This window comes from Truncatella angustata, assembly GCF_020726525.1.
Source record: "Truncatella angustata strain MPI-SDFR-AT-0073 chromosome Unknown BKA67scaffold_11, whole genome shotgun sequence".
NCBI lineage: Eukaryota > Fungi > Ascomycota > Sordariomycetes > Amphisphaeriales > Sporocadaceae > Truncatella > Truncatella angustata.
This window is the reverse complement of record NW_025763391.1, coordinates 413,251-426,190: the sequence shown is the minus strand read 5'-3', so window position 1 is coordinate 426,190 and position 12,940 is coordinate 413,251. Positions and strand designations below refer to the sequence as shown.

General features: G+C 46.2%; 6 protein-coding genes across 6 annotated transcripts; 2 read left to right on the top strand and 4 right to left on the bottom strand.

The window, feature by feature from the left end:
• Window positions 1-1,881: 1,881 nt before the first annotated feature.
• BKA67DRAFT_541607 (concanavalin A-like lectin/glucanase domain-containing protein) lies at window positions 1,882-2,811 on the top strand (the record flags this gene model as incomplete). The annotated part of the gene is made up of 1 exon (XM_046100967.1): window positions 1,882-2,811. One exon carries the CDS (start codon window positions 1,882-1,884, stop codon window positions 2,809-2,811), a length of 930 nt encoding a protein of 309 aa, XP_045951893.1.
• A 590-nt stretch (window positions 2,812-3,401) lies between these two features.
• Window positions 3,402-4,107, bottom strand: BKA67DRAFT_664462 (uncharacterized protein; the record flags this gene model as incomplete). Its single annotated transcript, XM_046108381.1, has 2 exons — window positions 3,402-4,004; window positions 4,057-4,107. The coding sequence occupies 2 exons, from the start codon at window positions 4,105-4,107 to the stop codon at window positions 3,402-3,404; spliced, it is 654 nt and encodes a 217-aa protein (XP_045951892.1).
• A 1,148-nt stretch (window positions 4,108-5,255) lies between these two features.
• BKA67DRAFT_541605 (uncharacterized protein) lies at window positions 5,256-5,618 on the bottom strand (the record flags this gene model as incomplete). Its single annotated transcript, XM_046100966.1, has 1 exon — window positions 5,256-5,618. The coding sequence occupies one exon, from the start codon at window positions 5,616-5,618 to the stop codon at window positions 5,256-5,258; it is 363 nt and encodes a 120-aa protein (XP_045951891.1).
• Window positions 5,619-6,533: 915 nt separating this feature from the next.
• On the top strand, window positions 6,534-7,406 carry BKA67DRAFT_669528 (uncharacterized protein; the record flags this gene model as incomplete). Its single annotated transcript, XM_046108659.1, has 2 exons — window positions 6,534-7,058; window positions 7,320-7,406. Coding segments are annotated over 2 exons (612 nt in total), but the record flags the coding sequence as incomplete, so codon positions are not given.
• Window positions 7,407-8,257: 851 nt separating this feature from the next.
• Window positions 8,258-9,163, bottom strand: BKA67DRAFT_664459 (kinase-like domain-containing protein; the record flags this gene model as incomplete). Its single annotated transcript, XM_046108380.1, has 2 exons — window positions 8,258-8,670; window positions 8,731-9,163. The coding sequence occupies 2 exons, from the start codon at window positions 9,161-9,163 to the stop codon at window positions 8,258-8,260; spliced, it is 846 nt and encodes a 281-aa protein (XP_045951889.1).
• Window positions 9,164-11,190: 2,027 nt separating this feature from the next.
• BKA67DRAFT_664458 (uncharacterized protein) lies at window positions 11,191-11,544 on the bottom strand (the record flags this gene model as incomplete). Its single annotated transcript, XM_046108379.1, has 1 exon — window positions 11,191-11,544. One exon carries the CDS (start codon window positions 11,542-11,544, stop codon window positions 11,191-11,193), a length of 354 nt encoding a protein of 117 aa, XP_045951888.1.
• Window positions 11,545-12,940: the final 1,396 nt, after the last annotated feature.

Here is a 12,940-nt window from a genome sequence, read left to right as displayed (position 1 = left end):
TCTTGACTGGAGCAACGTGGTTTGACGATATGCAATTTAATATTCACAAGCTCACGCCGGTAAGATGATGTCATTCGACCTGGCATGGTGCATACACTGATGACATTGTCGCGCCTACAGGGCTCCAACCTTCCCCTCACTACAAACGGTCGTTGTGGTAAGGGGTTTGGGACACGGTGTCCTATCGAGTTATGTTGCAGTATCTATAACTGGTGTGGTGGTCCTCGTGGTCAGACGGACCGGGCAAACTACTGTTCGCCCTCGGAATGCCGACCAGAGTTCGGGGTATGTGATCCGGGCTCGGCAGTCAATTTTAAGTCTAGTTCTAACTCTACAAATTGATGGAATCGGTTGTCGATGTCACGTAATTCAGATAGGGAACACAGACAGCAAGTGGTGTCAGGCCGAATTCCCTGCAGGGAGGAACTGGGGCGCACAGTGGTTCCTAAAATTGTTGAGCTGACAACATATATATTCGTCTGACTTGCCTCGTTTTCTTGATAGTGGATGGTTATATGTACACAAGTCAGTTTGTGAACAAGAGTGACAGAAAATCGATTTATGAGATTATAATACACTGTGGAATATCCATTTGTAGCGAGGACGTCATGTCCAGAATCTACTAGGTTAGGAGTCTAGGAGTTAACTCCCTCCCTCGTCAATACAGTAATTCACATTCTTCTTAGGATTGTGCCGACTCGCACCACAGGCCTAACGAAAAAGCTTAATGGCTTGCACAAAGTTTCTGGAGCTCGAGGGCCGTCTTCTCATTTACAACAATGGAGTTACGGATGTTCGTCAACAACGTCACAATCAAGTATTTTTTGACTGACGTTTTTTTTTCATGATCCCATTAAAAATATAATCGAACCGCATATTCTTGACAATGCATGTGCTTTTCCCGCGACTAAAGTTGCTCCTGTTGCTATTCTGGTTGATACACTTCTTAAGGCCGTTCTTGTCAGCCACATGTCCACTGTCGTGCGAGAAGGGGTTATTGACCCCATACAGGCACTCGTGGATACTTTGGAACATTATCTGCTGATGGGCTAGTTCCATCGCGGATGATTTGTTTGTATCTCTTAAGTCCTTCGTGTACTACAGGACTGCTACTCGAAGCTACTCGAACGAATCAGTCCAGTCCTTTATCAAGTGCGATTGGGGCGGGTCAATGATTCCCAGTGTCGGCCTGAGTTTTACAACTGACCACATCTGTTGGGAATAATAAAGTGAATGATGTGATGTGGTATGATAATAGGGCCGCCATTGAAATGATTTCGCCGAAATGCACTGTAGGGCGCCCCACAGAAAATGAGATTAGTCCACCAAACACCTCCAGAACTCGACATTTTGGCATACGCATAATCCAGCCACGAAACGCAAGATGAAGATTATCAGGCGATGGTACTATGAGTTGCTACTCCATAATCTTATCAGCCATAGCCAGTCCTTCGTTTTATCATAATGTAGCGGGCCCTTCTGGTATACAACCAAAGTTGCGCTTTCTCAAGCTTTTTCGTGGGATTTGGCGGAGACTTGTCTAATTTAACACGCGGCCCGCTTGGCTGTGAGGAACTTACGAAATAGACAGCTAGACTAGTCTAGTTGAATACCAGCGTCCATAAAACCTCAAAGAAGGATTGTATGAAGGAGCTAGCCTCATGCCCTCGGGAGTGTCGCTGAGCACAAGCTCGTCTAATCCTCCAGGAATAGCAGGCTTGGCAAATAGAACAATATTCACGTCGTTCGTATAAATACTAACATGCTTAGTCCACACTACCTATTTCTTTTTTTAAAAACAACCTGACTAAGCACGAGGAATAGAGTCAGATTTGATATCTTTACAGTGGTTTTGACCAATACTCAATTTCTGATCCCAGGATGCTTAAAGACCAGCTTCCTCGCATATCACTTGCTGCTCTTGCGTTTCCCCAAATATCTTGGTCCATCCCACTGGCTAGCGGTGCTTGCGATTGCTGGCAAAATAAAGAAGATGGCTTGTTATTCACCAGCCACACGGTAATAGACTTCCGGTCCCTGGCCGACTACGTTGACTCGGTGCCAGACGTCATCGACGACCACGATGCCAACGCCAACGCGCAAGCCACTAGCGCATACTTCGGTACGTCGGCTTGGAGCGATTTCTTCAACTTACAAACTTGGGGCACAGACGATACTCCGGTCAAGATGATCAACTCCCGGAATAACGCCTATATACAGCAAGACACGGAAGATAGTACGTACTTGACCCTGCGAACGCATCGCAGCAGCGAGTTTCAGTCTGCCGCAGAGGCCGAGTCAATTGTAGATGATTTCACCACCGTGTCAATGCGGATGCGGGCCCGAGTCCACGGCGACTCGGGTGCTTGTGCTGGGTTCTTCACCTACAAGGCCGACGAGGATTCTGGCGTCCAGCACGAGTCGGACATTGAGTTTCTCACTGTTGACTCCGCCACAACTATGCACTATACCACGCATCCCGAGGAGGAGAACAACAACAACGATGGCGAGTTCTCTGTGGCAGCTACTCTGTCGAATGCGTGGACGGACTGGCAGGAGCACCGGCTGGATTGGACGCAGTCCGCAACGACCTTTTACGTCAACGGAGAACAGAACGGTCAGCTCGAGCACGAAGTCGCTCAAGTGCCGAGTTACCTGATCTTCAATATGTGGTCGTGGGGCAATAATGAATGGGAGCAGGAAATGGACGTTGGCGGAACTGCTTACCTAGATGTGCAGTACATCGAAATCGCATATAATACGTCGGGGGGAAGCAGCACTTCATGTAGTAACATATGTTTTTTAGGATAGTTAGATATCTACGTAAGAGATGACTGAATACCATTATATAAATCCTGGAAAGTCACTAAGAACCCACTGCTCGTTGGGTATAGTTTGACGACTTTTTCATTGGAAATTCACTAACTAAATAACAAACATTAATTCTGTTGGAATATGGTTATCCGCGGTCTCGCACGACCATATAGTCTAGCTAGTTACCGGCGTACTGACGGCAAGCCACTACAGCCACACCGTGGCTGTCGGCAGCTTGCAGCCGTATAGGCCAAACCCCTATCTGTAGATCGCGTACGATAGAAAGAATCCCTTCTTCCATTCGTATGACAGCGCTGAATAGATCTATTTGTCGCCCAAACTGTACGGAAAGAATTGAATGGAGAAGCCATTCCACAGTAATATATTTTTAACTTTTATCGAACCTTAAGGCGGAAATTTTCGGGAAGGCCTTTTTATTTACTACTAAATGTTCTTGTTAGCGCTAAATTGACCGCTTAATTTGTCGGAGCTCGTCTATACTATAGTGAAACCCAGTGGAACCTCTTTGCGAAAAAGTGAAAACAGTGTTCACATGTAACCCAATTTTTTCTAAACATGTGGTCTTCTCACAATTCGTGCTCGTGGCATTGACGCGTTTGGCTAGGGTTGCATTCACCCACGTTATTATGGGAGAATGAAGCCTCAACCTTGCCTGACTCCTTGGTATTTCCCTGCTTGTCCGTAACCTCGGTGTCTGCCACGCCGCCTCCATCGGGACATGCCAAGTGCAGCTGGTCAAACATCTCGTTGCAGGCATTGGTGATGTCTTGTACGTTGTCCGGGAAGACCTTGAGGAAGTCGAAGGCCGTGCGGACGCCCAGCCGGCAAATCACCCCGTCGTCGCACAGCACGTTGGTCACGTCCTCCTCCATCTCCTTGGCCTTGATCTGTTCTATTTTCTGTACCCAACCGCAGAAGTGCGACTGCGCCTTCATTAGCGTGTCGCGGCTGCCGTGGATTCTGTTGCACGCTACGTTCTTGAGCTTGACGGTCCAGCTCTCGTTCTCATCGCGAAGAAAGATGAGGCCGTCGCTGGTGACGTTGGAAGGGTAAAGGTGACCCTCGTCGATCATTCGCTCCACCCACTGGTGGAATTCGAGCCCACTCTGCGAATATCTGTCGAGCAACAGTCCAGGCGACGGCGTCTCAACGTCCCGCTGCTGGAACGCCTGTCTGGGTCAATTGCTTGATCGTTGCTTTCTCGTAACTATCTACACTTACCATACCATGCGCCTGAGCAAAAAGAAGAAGCAGTAAGCATAAGAGCTTCATGGCGATCGAGGGTTCTGATTTTACTTGGAGTCTGTAATTTGGTGGATGAAACAATAGCTACTGAGATAAGGGTTGGCTATTATACAACTGTTGTAAAACTTGGTTGATTGGTTAATCATTTTCCAAGGGTGGCACAATGCTACGATATTAACACCCCATTTATACTTACATAGCGAGCCGTTGTTCCTCCCGCTCGACGAAACTGACGTCGCTGTTTGTTTTTTCGTCTTTTTTTAGCATTACGGTCAGTAGAGTCTCAAATTGTTCCCACCTGAGCAGGCATCAACGGGTCCATCCTACTGACGTCGCCGTTCTTCTGTCTTTTTTTAGCGTTGAGGTCATACTGATAGTTGTTTTGTTTGATATTACCTGGTACGCGTCGATGGCTTCGTTCCGATATGGATCGTCAAGGCAAGCTATTTATAGTCTATGGCTGAAATCTTGCAAAAACAAAGATTCTGGGCGTGCACTACGTCTACCTACTGTGGACCATCGTCTTTCTAATTCACCACCATGGCAGTGGGCATTCCCTGCACAGGCTGGCGACTAGCTTGTCCACTTCGGCCGTGGAGCTTGTGGACCTTGTCGGCAATGCCTCATGCTCCTTGACCTGGCTTAGACTGATCTGCGGTTGGTGGCCCTTGCTCTTAGATACCAAGAAAGGCTGTATCACACGATCCTACATGACCTGGACATGGCCAATTTCTGATGATAGCCACGAGGAGGTCTAGTGTGGTTGCAGGCAACATTTAACTACCCCTGTCAGGTATCGACAAGGAATGGCAGTCACAGCCGCTTGTATAGACTTAGTTAGTGCAGAAGTCACCCCCTAGCAAAGGCCGTCATTTTACCCCATCATAACCAACGTCACACGCAATCTTAGCCTTTTATTCAAATTTCATATACGAGTTGTGCATCGCATCAACACCTTGAGGTCACACAACGTCACGCGTAATCTTATCATTCCGGGTTATCCGTGAAAACGAATTAGAGAAGGGGTCAACGAGTGACGTTTTCATCAACTAAATCCTAACGCCCTGGAATCCTAATGCCCTAAACGAACGACTGTGTACCCTTTGTAACCTCCCTTGAGCGCCCACCCCGGAACTCTGATCCATTCCGTACTAACGATTTCCATAGCCCAGTCATCAGTATGGGGATGCGAGTCCAAGCATATTGTAAGCCTGTCTGGCCTCGTCCTTCGCGGGCATCCTGTTAATGTTGTTGTGGTGCTGCCTGTAATTGTACTCGATCGCTGTAGTATCCATGTTGGGAAACAATGTGTCCTTGACCCAGGCCACTGCCTGTCGATACTCATCCGCAGAAACGTCGACGTTTTTTCCATAATTCCTCTTATACGTGTCCATGCCATATACAAATTCGGCGTCATTATGACCCATAGCTTCCCATAGTGCTCTGGCTTCTAGCGTTGCCGCAGTGGGAGTAGGGGAAGCGGTTGAAAAGCTGGTGGCTAGCAGAGCGGGTAGATATATGAAGCGGCTGAAACGCATTTTGAAAAGCTTGCGATGATTGTGTTTATGGGAGAATTTGGGAAGATATGATTGAAGTGTGGTGAAAAAGTATATCGAATAAGTTGCTTGGATTGCTTTGTGACTAAAGGTAAGAAGAGCAAATGGTGAGGGCACTTTGAACTTTTTAAATAAGCTTCTTTGTATAAGTCACATTCAGCTGTTATAGCTCTGCACCCATCTTGTCGTTCATCGGCAAAGGCTATCATCATTCTGTGGTTCAAGTTTTGTTGCTATTACAAAAGCCTCGATGATCAATATTGTAAGATATTTTTAGCTGTATCCATTTTATCTTTAGCTTATCCGTTCCTTTAGGAAGTGAACCAATTTAGAGAGGGAGTTAAGCTTTAAAAAGACCGCTAACGGATCATCGTTAAATCCTATGCATTGCCGTATATCGGATAGGACATAGCTACATACATCATTTCCTACCTCGTACCTACAATCTTAGTGTTTATAGCCTTTTCTGGAAACATGTACTAATCGTATAATCCAACGATATTATATCCATAATTCCTTCGGTTATGTCCACTACTATTGGTTTTTCTATTTACGTGTTCGTAGATCTTCTTACAAGGATACCAGGATCTGAAGTATAGTCGAGGCGATCATACCCTGTTCCTTTCTTTCAGATCCCACAGAATGATCATCATTCAGGATTCAAATGACGCTGTTGGATTTCTAAATCTGTTAAGGACCAGCTTCACGCTGATCTGAGGTTGTAATATGTTTGACAGTTACTGAACTAGAGTTCTCAGGTGACGTACTCAGGTGAAGAGGTATACGCAACAAAGATAAGCAGCAGATGGAAACGATGAGCACCTTTCAGGCATAAATAAGCCGTAAGTTCTCTCCTGGAAGTTTTTCTTTCTCCATCATCATCCACAACATCTCAACAACACTCGACACAAACATCTCACATCATCTTTCCATTTTATAAATATCAAATACATCTCTACCTTATCCACACTTCAAGAAAACACCAACAAAATGCAGTTCTCCAACGCTCTCCTCGCTATCCTTTCAGCCGCTGCCACTGCCGAGGCTGGTTGCTTTACCAAGGGTGACGGCAATGGTCAAGGCGACGGTCATTATGGCCAGGGCTTGAACCAGTACGACATTCTCTCTTCTGTGGCACCCTTACTGAAGGGACACTACTTGTCCAACGAAGACCGTACTCAGTGCGCCATGGACACCTACCAGAACAAGTGGAGATTTTACGTCAAGGCAAGCTTTCGAGATCCTCCAATTCCGCATCCGTCAGGATCAGTCTGCATTGCTAACATTTCTGGGTGGCTCACAGAACACCGACGGCAAGCCCAACGATATCAGCGAGGCAACCGTCAAGCAGTACCTGCACAACGAGGCCTACGCCTGCCAATACGGAGGAAAGTCCAAGCAGGAGGGCCACTGGGAGATTGTGTAAGTTGTTCCATGTATCAAAGCCCCCATGGGCTTCCCTCTCGACTACCAACACTTATTGACCAGCGCCTTTCTACAGCTCCGACCCCAACCCTGGCGAGTGTGTTTCTTCTTCACCTGAAAGCAAGCGTGACACTACCGTCCGTGGATGGAGAGCATAGGAAAATGATTGGCCTCATACTGTTACGAGAATTGATCGAGTGGGATGAGCATGCTTGCTCCATTTGGGAATTTGTTAGTTTGTAGGAACAGGTTGTACAGTTTACCATGCTGAATCTGGGTGTAGCCGCTGAAGACCTTTCATTGTTTGATTTTGGAGTTAGCATCTGGCATCAGTCTTTCGTTTAGTCACAAAATTTCCGTTGAGAATTTCATTTCCTCATACACAAGAAATAATGCTTTGTTCTTGACTGTCAGTAGCTAACTGAGAAACACTGATAATGTCCGCCAATCCTTAATCCATTTTCTCATCCTTCAAGCCTCAGGCAATACTCCAACCTGTGCTGATAGTCAAGGGAAACAAAACAGAGTAATCTGTTACAAATGTCTGTTCATCCATGCTATTCGATCTCTGAGCCTTGACCGCGCTACGCCGAACTCTCGCGCATTCGCCTTTTTAGAATGTCTAGATTCTCCTACGCATAGACGGTTACTCTAGGTAAATGTGATCCAGCTTCTGGATTCATTGCAAAAGGATTGGTGGCGAAATGATTTAAAATAAGTTGATATTGTGAAAACTGGCGGTTTTGCTGGGGAGCCCGAGCGAATTTGAATAAAGTGGGGCGGGCACGGTTGACATGTTGCTGGCCGAAAATGCGGGGACCCGAATGCGCGACGTTGGTGCCCTCACTTAACCCGCGCATGCTATTAGCTCAGTTGTCTTCGTGTAGACAATTTAGATCCGCTACACACCCTCATAAATAGATTCCTATATATCTTACTCCTTTAATACATCAGCGAACACGTTAGGTTGTCGATACGTCTTAGCTTTAGTAGCAATTATGACGGTGTCACGATAGACGGTCTTGAATCGAACTTAACATTGCACTGACAGCGGGCACCGACTGCGTAGCGCTCAAAAGAGCATCGCCTATACTACATGCTTAGCGCCCATACGTGACACTGAAATGTCCACATCAGATCGATAAGACCGTCCTACTTGAAAGATTACCATAAAAATCGTTACCAGATGATTCATATCAGAACCCTTTTGACAAGCAGAATCGAAGCCAGGGTAAGTAATACTTCTCCAGGTCAACTGGATCCACTACTAAGGGCAGGTATCTTTCACTCCAGGCATTCTGGGAGGCAGCATCGAAATCTTCTGGCTCCAGTGTCACGCGATGGGCCTTGCAGTACTCCCAATACATGGGATACCACCCTGCTTGACCCCAATCAAGGATCGCTGCCACTTTCGGCTGTGGCCCTGGCCCCAATAGAATGTTGACTGGGGTGATGTCGGCGTGCGTGAAATGAATGGGAATCTCGTCGTGGATCTCGATTCCGCAGACATTGTGAAACTGCTGGACGGCGTCTACGCCTTCAAACGGACCAACGAGTGCCGCATAGTCTTTGAGGCAGACCTCGTTAAAAGGTCGTTTACCAAGACACCCTTTATAACCACTCGAGATTAGCAGAGCCTCATGCGAAACACCCTACAGATTAGACTCACCCAGGTAACGGCAGTCTCCATCTTGTTCCACCGCCTTCCATGCCTCTACCATTTTCCTGAGTTCCTGGCATACAGCTTGCCTCTCGCCTTCGCTCAGGTCGGACCATCGCGTGTTCAATTGATCACCCTCTACCAAGGACATATATATGAACCTCTGATCCCCATCCTTGGCCCAACCATATACCTCCGGGACTGGCACTTGGCCATTCAACCGCTCGTATACCATCACTTGAGTCTGAGCCTCGGCTATAGTGACATTGCCTCCATACTTCACGACGAGGCCTAATGAGGGTATGATGACAGGCGGAGGGCGATCGAAGCTCGTGCTACCGTCATTGCCAGATAACCGATTAAGTTTCCTGACTTCTTCTGGTTCGGGAAGGGCAGGTGCGCGAGTCTCCCGGAAGAAGCTGGATTCGTGAAGTATCTCCATTTAGGATGAGACGACGCTCTGTCGACGGTGAGCGTCCGCGTCTGACTCAACAGCAATCAGTGGAGGCGGTAGCTCAATACGATGCGAGAGACTCGGTGATGGCACTAGAGATGAATAAGATAAGGTGGAAAGAAGTTAGGTCCAGGTAATGCTATGGTGGTGATTTATAGGATATTGCAAAGTGCTTGCCAACTTTTCCTCCACATAAGCTCTAGCGCCTTCTAATTCTCCACCACAGCGCCAAAGAGGTTTTGGCCGCATGGGTAACTTGTTCTCCGCCAAGGCGTCATCCAATGAAAGTACATTACGTACCGCTCACAGGCCAACACTGAATGTCTACCGCACGCAGAACTAACTGGTCTGGCAAATGGTGACGTTGGTTTAGGTCAGTCCAGCTCCCCGGAGCTGGATACGTGGTCATCGCATTCTATACTAACTGTCCCGGAGTGAGTCACACCCCTAAGCGTTCAATCTATAATGCTAAATAACTGATGCAAATAGGTATGGCTAATGCACTGCCATATTACATGGCACACCTCAGAGGGCCTTGCTGTCTAATTATTAGAGCGAGAAGCAGCAATTGCCGCTCTGATTGATGCCGATATGATGAGTTTAACGTGTGTCGCCTAGGATGACTACTAAGCGGAAGATGATATTGGTCATTCATAACGACTGAGCTTCTAGCCGCGATGCGGTCGAGTACGTTAATAGTTTTTTTAGGCGCATATAATGGATCGTCCGATCCACGTATTCAGGCCTAGCTAAGGTAGATACGATTAAAACAAAAACATGATAAGAATGGATCTTCTTTTATTTAATTAATAACGAACTACCTTAGGGCACTCCGATAGGCAGCATTTACTAGTAGAGATTACTAAAGGAACTTCTTAGTCTGACTTTTCCGTAAGAGTGATCGTATAATTAGACGAGTTAATAATAAGGCGTTTTATAACACTAATACTTATAAATCCGTATAATTATACCTTATAAGCTTACTTATTACTCCGATTTCTAGCCTCCGAAGTGTATATATAACAGGGTATATCTCTTAATAGTCTAGTTACTAGCCCGGCTAAAGATGTTAACAGGCAGAAAGAAACGACTATAAGTCATTCTTTAAACAAGTAAAGCCATAGATTACGCGCTACGTCTTGTTCGGAACTAACCTTCCCGAGATTACAAAAATAAGGAGACGGAAAGTAACCTTACGGCGTATTACTTTCGTACTTAATACTAAACTCTATTATATAATAAAAGCTTATACGAGATATACTTATAATATATAATAGAAAATCTTTCAAAGTCGGTATTATATATATTATTATAAGAATATAATATAATATGTTTTATAATAAAATAAGTCATTATATATTAAACCAGGACCACTGTCTTGTCCCTTGGTTATAAGCCTCGTGACGAACTCGCTGGTTCACTCGTAGACTGATCACTAAGTAGTGAATGGAAAAGATGAACTTGGTGACTAAAATTGTGGAATGGCTTCTCCATTCATTTCTTTCCGTACAGTTTGGGCGACAAATAGATCTATTCAGCGCTATCGTACGAAGGAGAAGAAGGGATTCTTCCCCTCGTACGTGGTCTATAGATAGGGGTTTGGGGTTCACCCGCACGGCTGCTGGCTGCCGACAGCCACATCGTGGCTGTGGTGGCTTACTGCCAGCACGCCGGTGACTACCTATACTACGTAGTCAACCGTCGTACGAGACCGCGAATAGTATATTCCAACACTAGCTATCTTTTCTTTCGCGGTTCGTACGTTCGTAAACAACTGAAAAACAATTCCTTCGGTAGTGTGTTTCCCGTGGGGTCGTCTTCTTATCTGTCCTCCGGGCTGTCCTTATCTGTCCTCTGGGCCGTCCTTATCTATCCTCTGAGCCGTCCTCTTGTCTATCTTCCGGGCCGGGTAGTGGCGTACGAGTCCGTGCCGGAGTTACGGCATTTGTACGGGGACCGGGAGTTGTAGTACTCGTATAGGGACCGAGAGTTGTAGTACTCGTACGGGGTGATGGTTAAGGTGTTCTGACAGCCTCCTTGTTGTCTAATGGGTAGACGAGCTTTTCGTTTTGGGTGAGACCGCTCGGGAAGTGATACCCTTTTCGTTCGAGTGTCTTAAGCATCGCACGTTTGAATGGTCGTGATGTATACTCGAACTGGTACGTAGTCCATCCCTCGAAGTCTTCCTGGTATGCTCGTACGAGTGCTCGGAGCGTTAAGATGCCTTGATATTCGGTAACGAGCTGACCGACATACGTATTCATATGTACTCGGTCGAGGGGTTGTTCGATATCGACCGTACGATCCCAGAATTCGAATGCTATGCCGGCTCGCCAAGCGTGGACGGAAATATCGCTCCCCTCCGCCATCTCCTCGTGCGAGAGGATATTTTGTTACCGTGGTACGGTACCGGAGTTGTCGTGAGTAATGGCACGCATGCATAACTCTTTGTTCGTGCGGACGGGAGAGGACATCTTGTAGACATAAGCACCTCCGTACGAAGAAGAATCCGTATACGTCTTCTACTCTTGTCGTAGTCCGAGGTTATCGCCCGTATCGCGCGCACCGGTAGCTACGCGTTCTGCGGGAGATAATGAACCTATTATCGATACGTAATAGCACGCACGTGTAGCTCTTTGTTCGTGCGGAAGGGAGAGGACTTCTTGCAGACATTAACACCTTCGGACTACGAAGAATCTCTACACGTCTTCTACTCGTTCGTTATTCGTGCGGAAGGGAGAGGACATCTTGTAGACATTAACACCTTTAGCACGAAGAAGTCGGGAGTAGGATTAAGCACGACGTTTCGCTACGTACTACCGTACGTACTCAGATAACGCCGTCTCTTCATTCTTGCCAATCTGCGTTCACAGCCAAGTGAACACTGATTAGTATGGAATGGCTTCTCCATTCATTTCTTTCCGTACAGTTTGGGCGACAAATAGATCTATTCAGCGCTATCGTACGAAAGGAAGAAGGGATTCTTCCCATCGTACGCGATCTACAGATAGGGGTTTGGCCTATACGGCTGCAAGCTGCCGACAGCCACGGTGTGGCTGTAGTGGCTTGCCGTCAGTACGCCGGTAACTAGCTAGACTATATGGTCGTGCGAGACCGCGGATAACCATATTCCAACAAAAATAGTATTAATTGGCGACAAGGAGCTATTCTCGTTGTCTTCCGAATGCACTGTTGCAAAAGTGTAAAGCATGGCCGAGGAGGCTATCTGCAAGTTCCATCCCTTAGACCTTATAATGATCAGGTCGTGAACTACTCCGACATAGGTCTTAGCCCTCTTGCTATAATAGTACAGCCAACACTCACTACTTCAATATATATTTTATAATAAGTAATATTAAAGATTTAATTACGTCGGCGCTAGTTCATAAAAAGCAATGGCTTAATAATAAATTAAAGCGCTTATATTAATTTTTAAATACACGTTTATAAGGTGTTAATTAAGGTGACCAAAAGTTACTTATGGATATACCTTAGAAGTCCGTTTTCGAACGGGCAATCAATTATTTCTAAATTTCCGCCGTTTTGGACAGAGATTATAGGGCGGAAATTATGCGCTAAGGCTGATTTGGCGCTTAATTCAGCATACGGTCTGCCATTTTCCGATCCCAAAACCTCCAGTCTTGGACATCGCCATGCCGAAAACCATCTACATACAACATTAGGCCTAGCTTAGTAGCGGACAAGACGTAAAATAAAATAAAACGCACATAGATCTTTCTTGCTTTTATCATTTTATTCTAATCA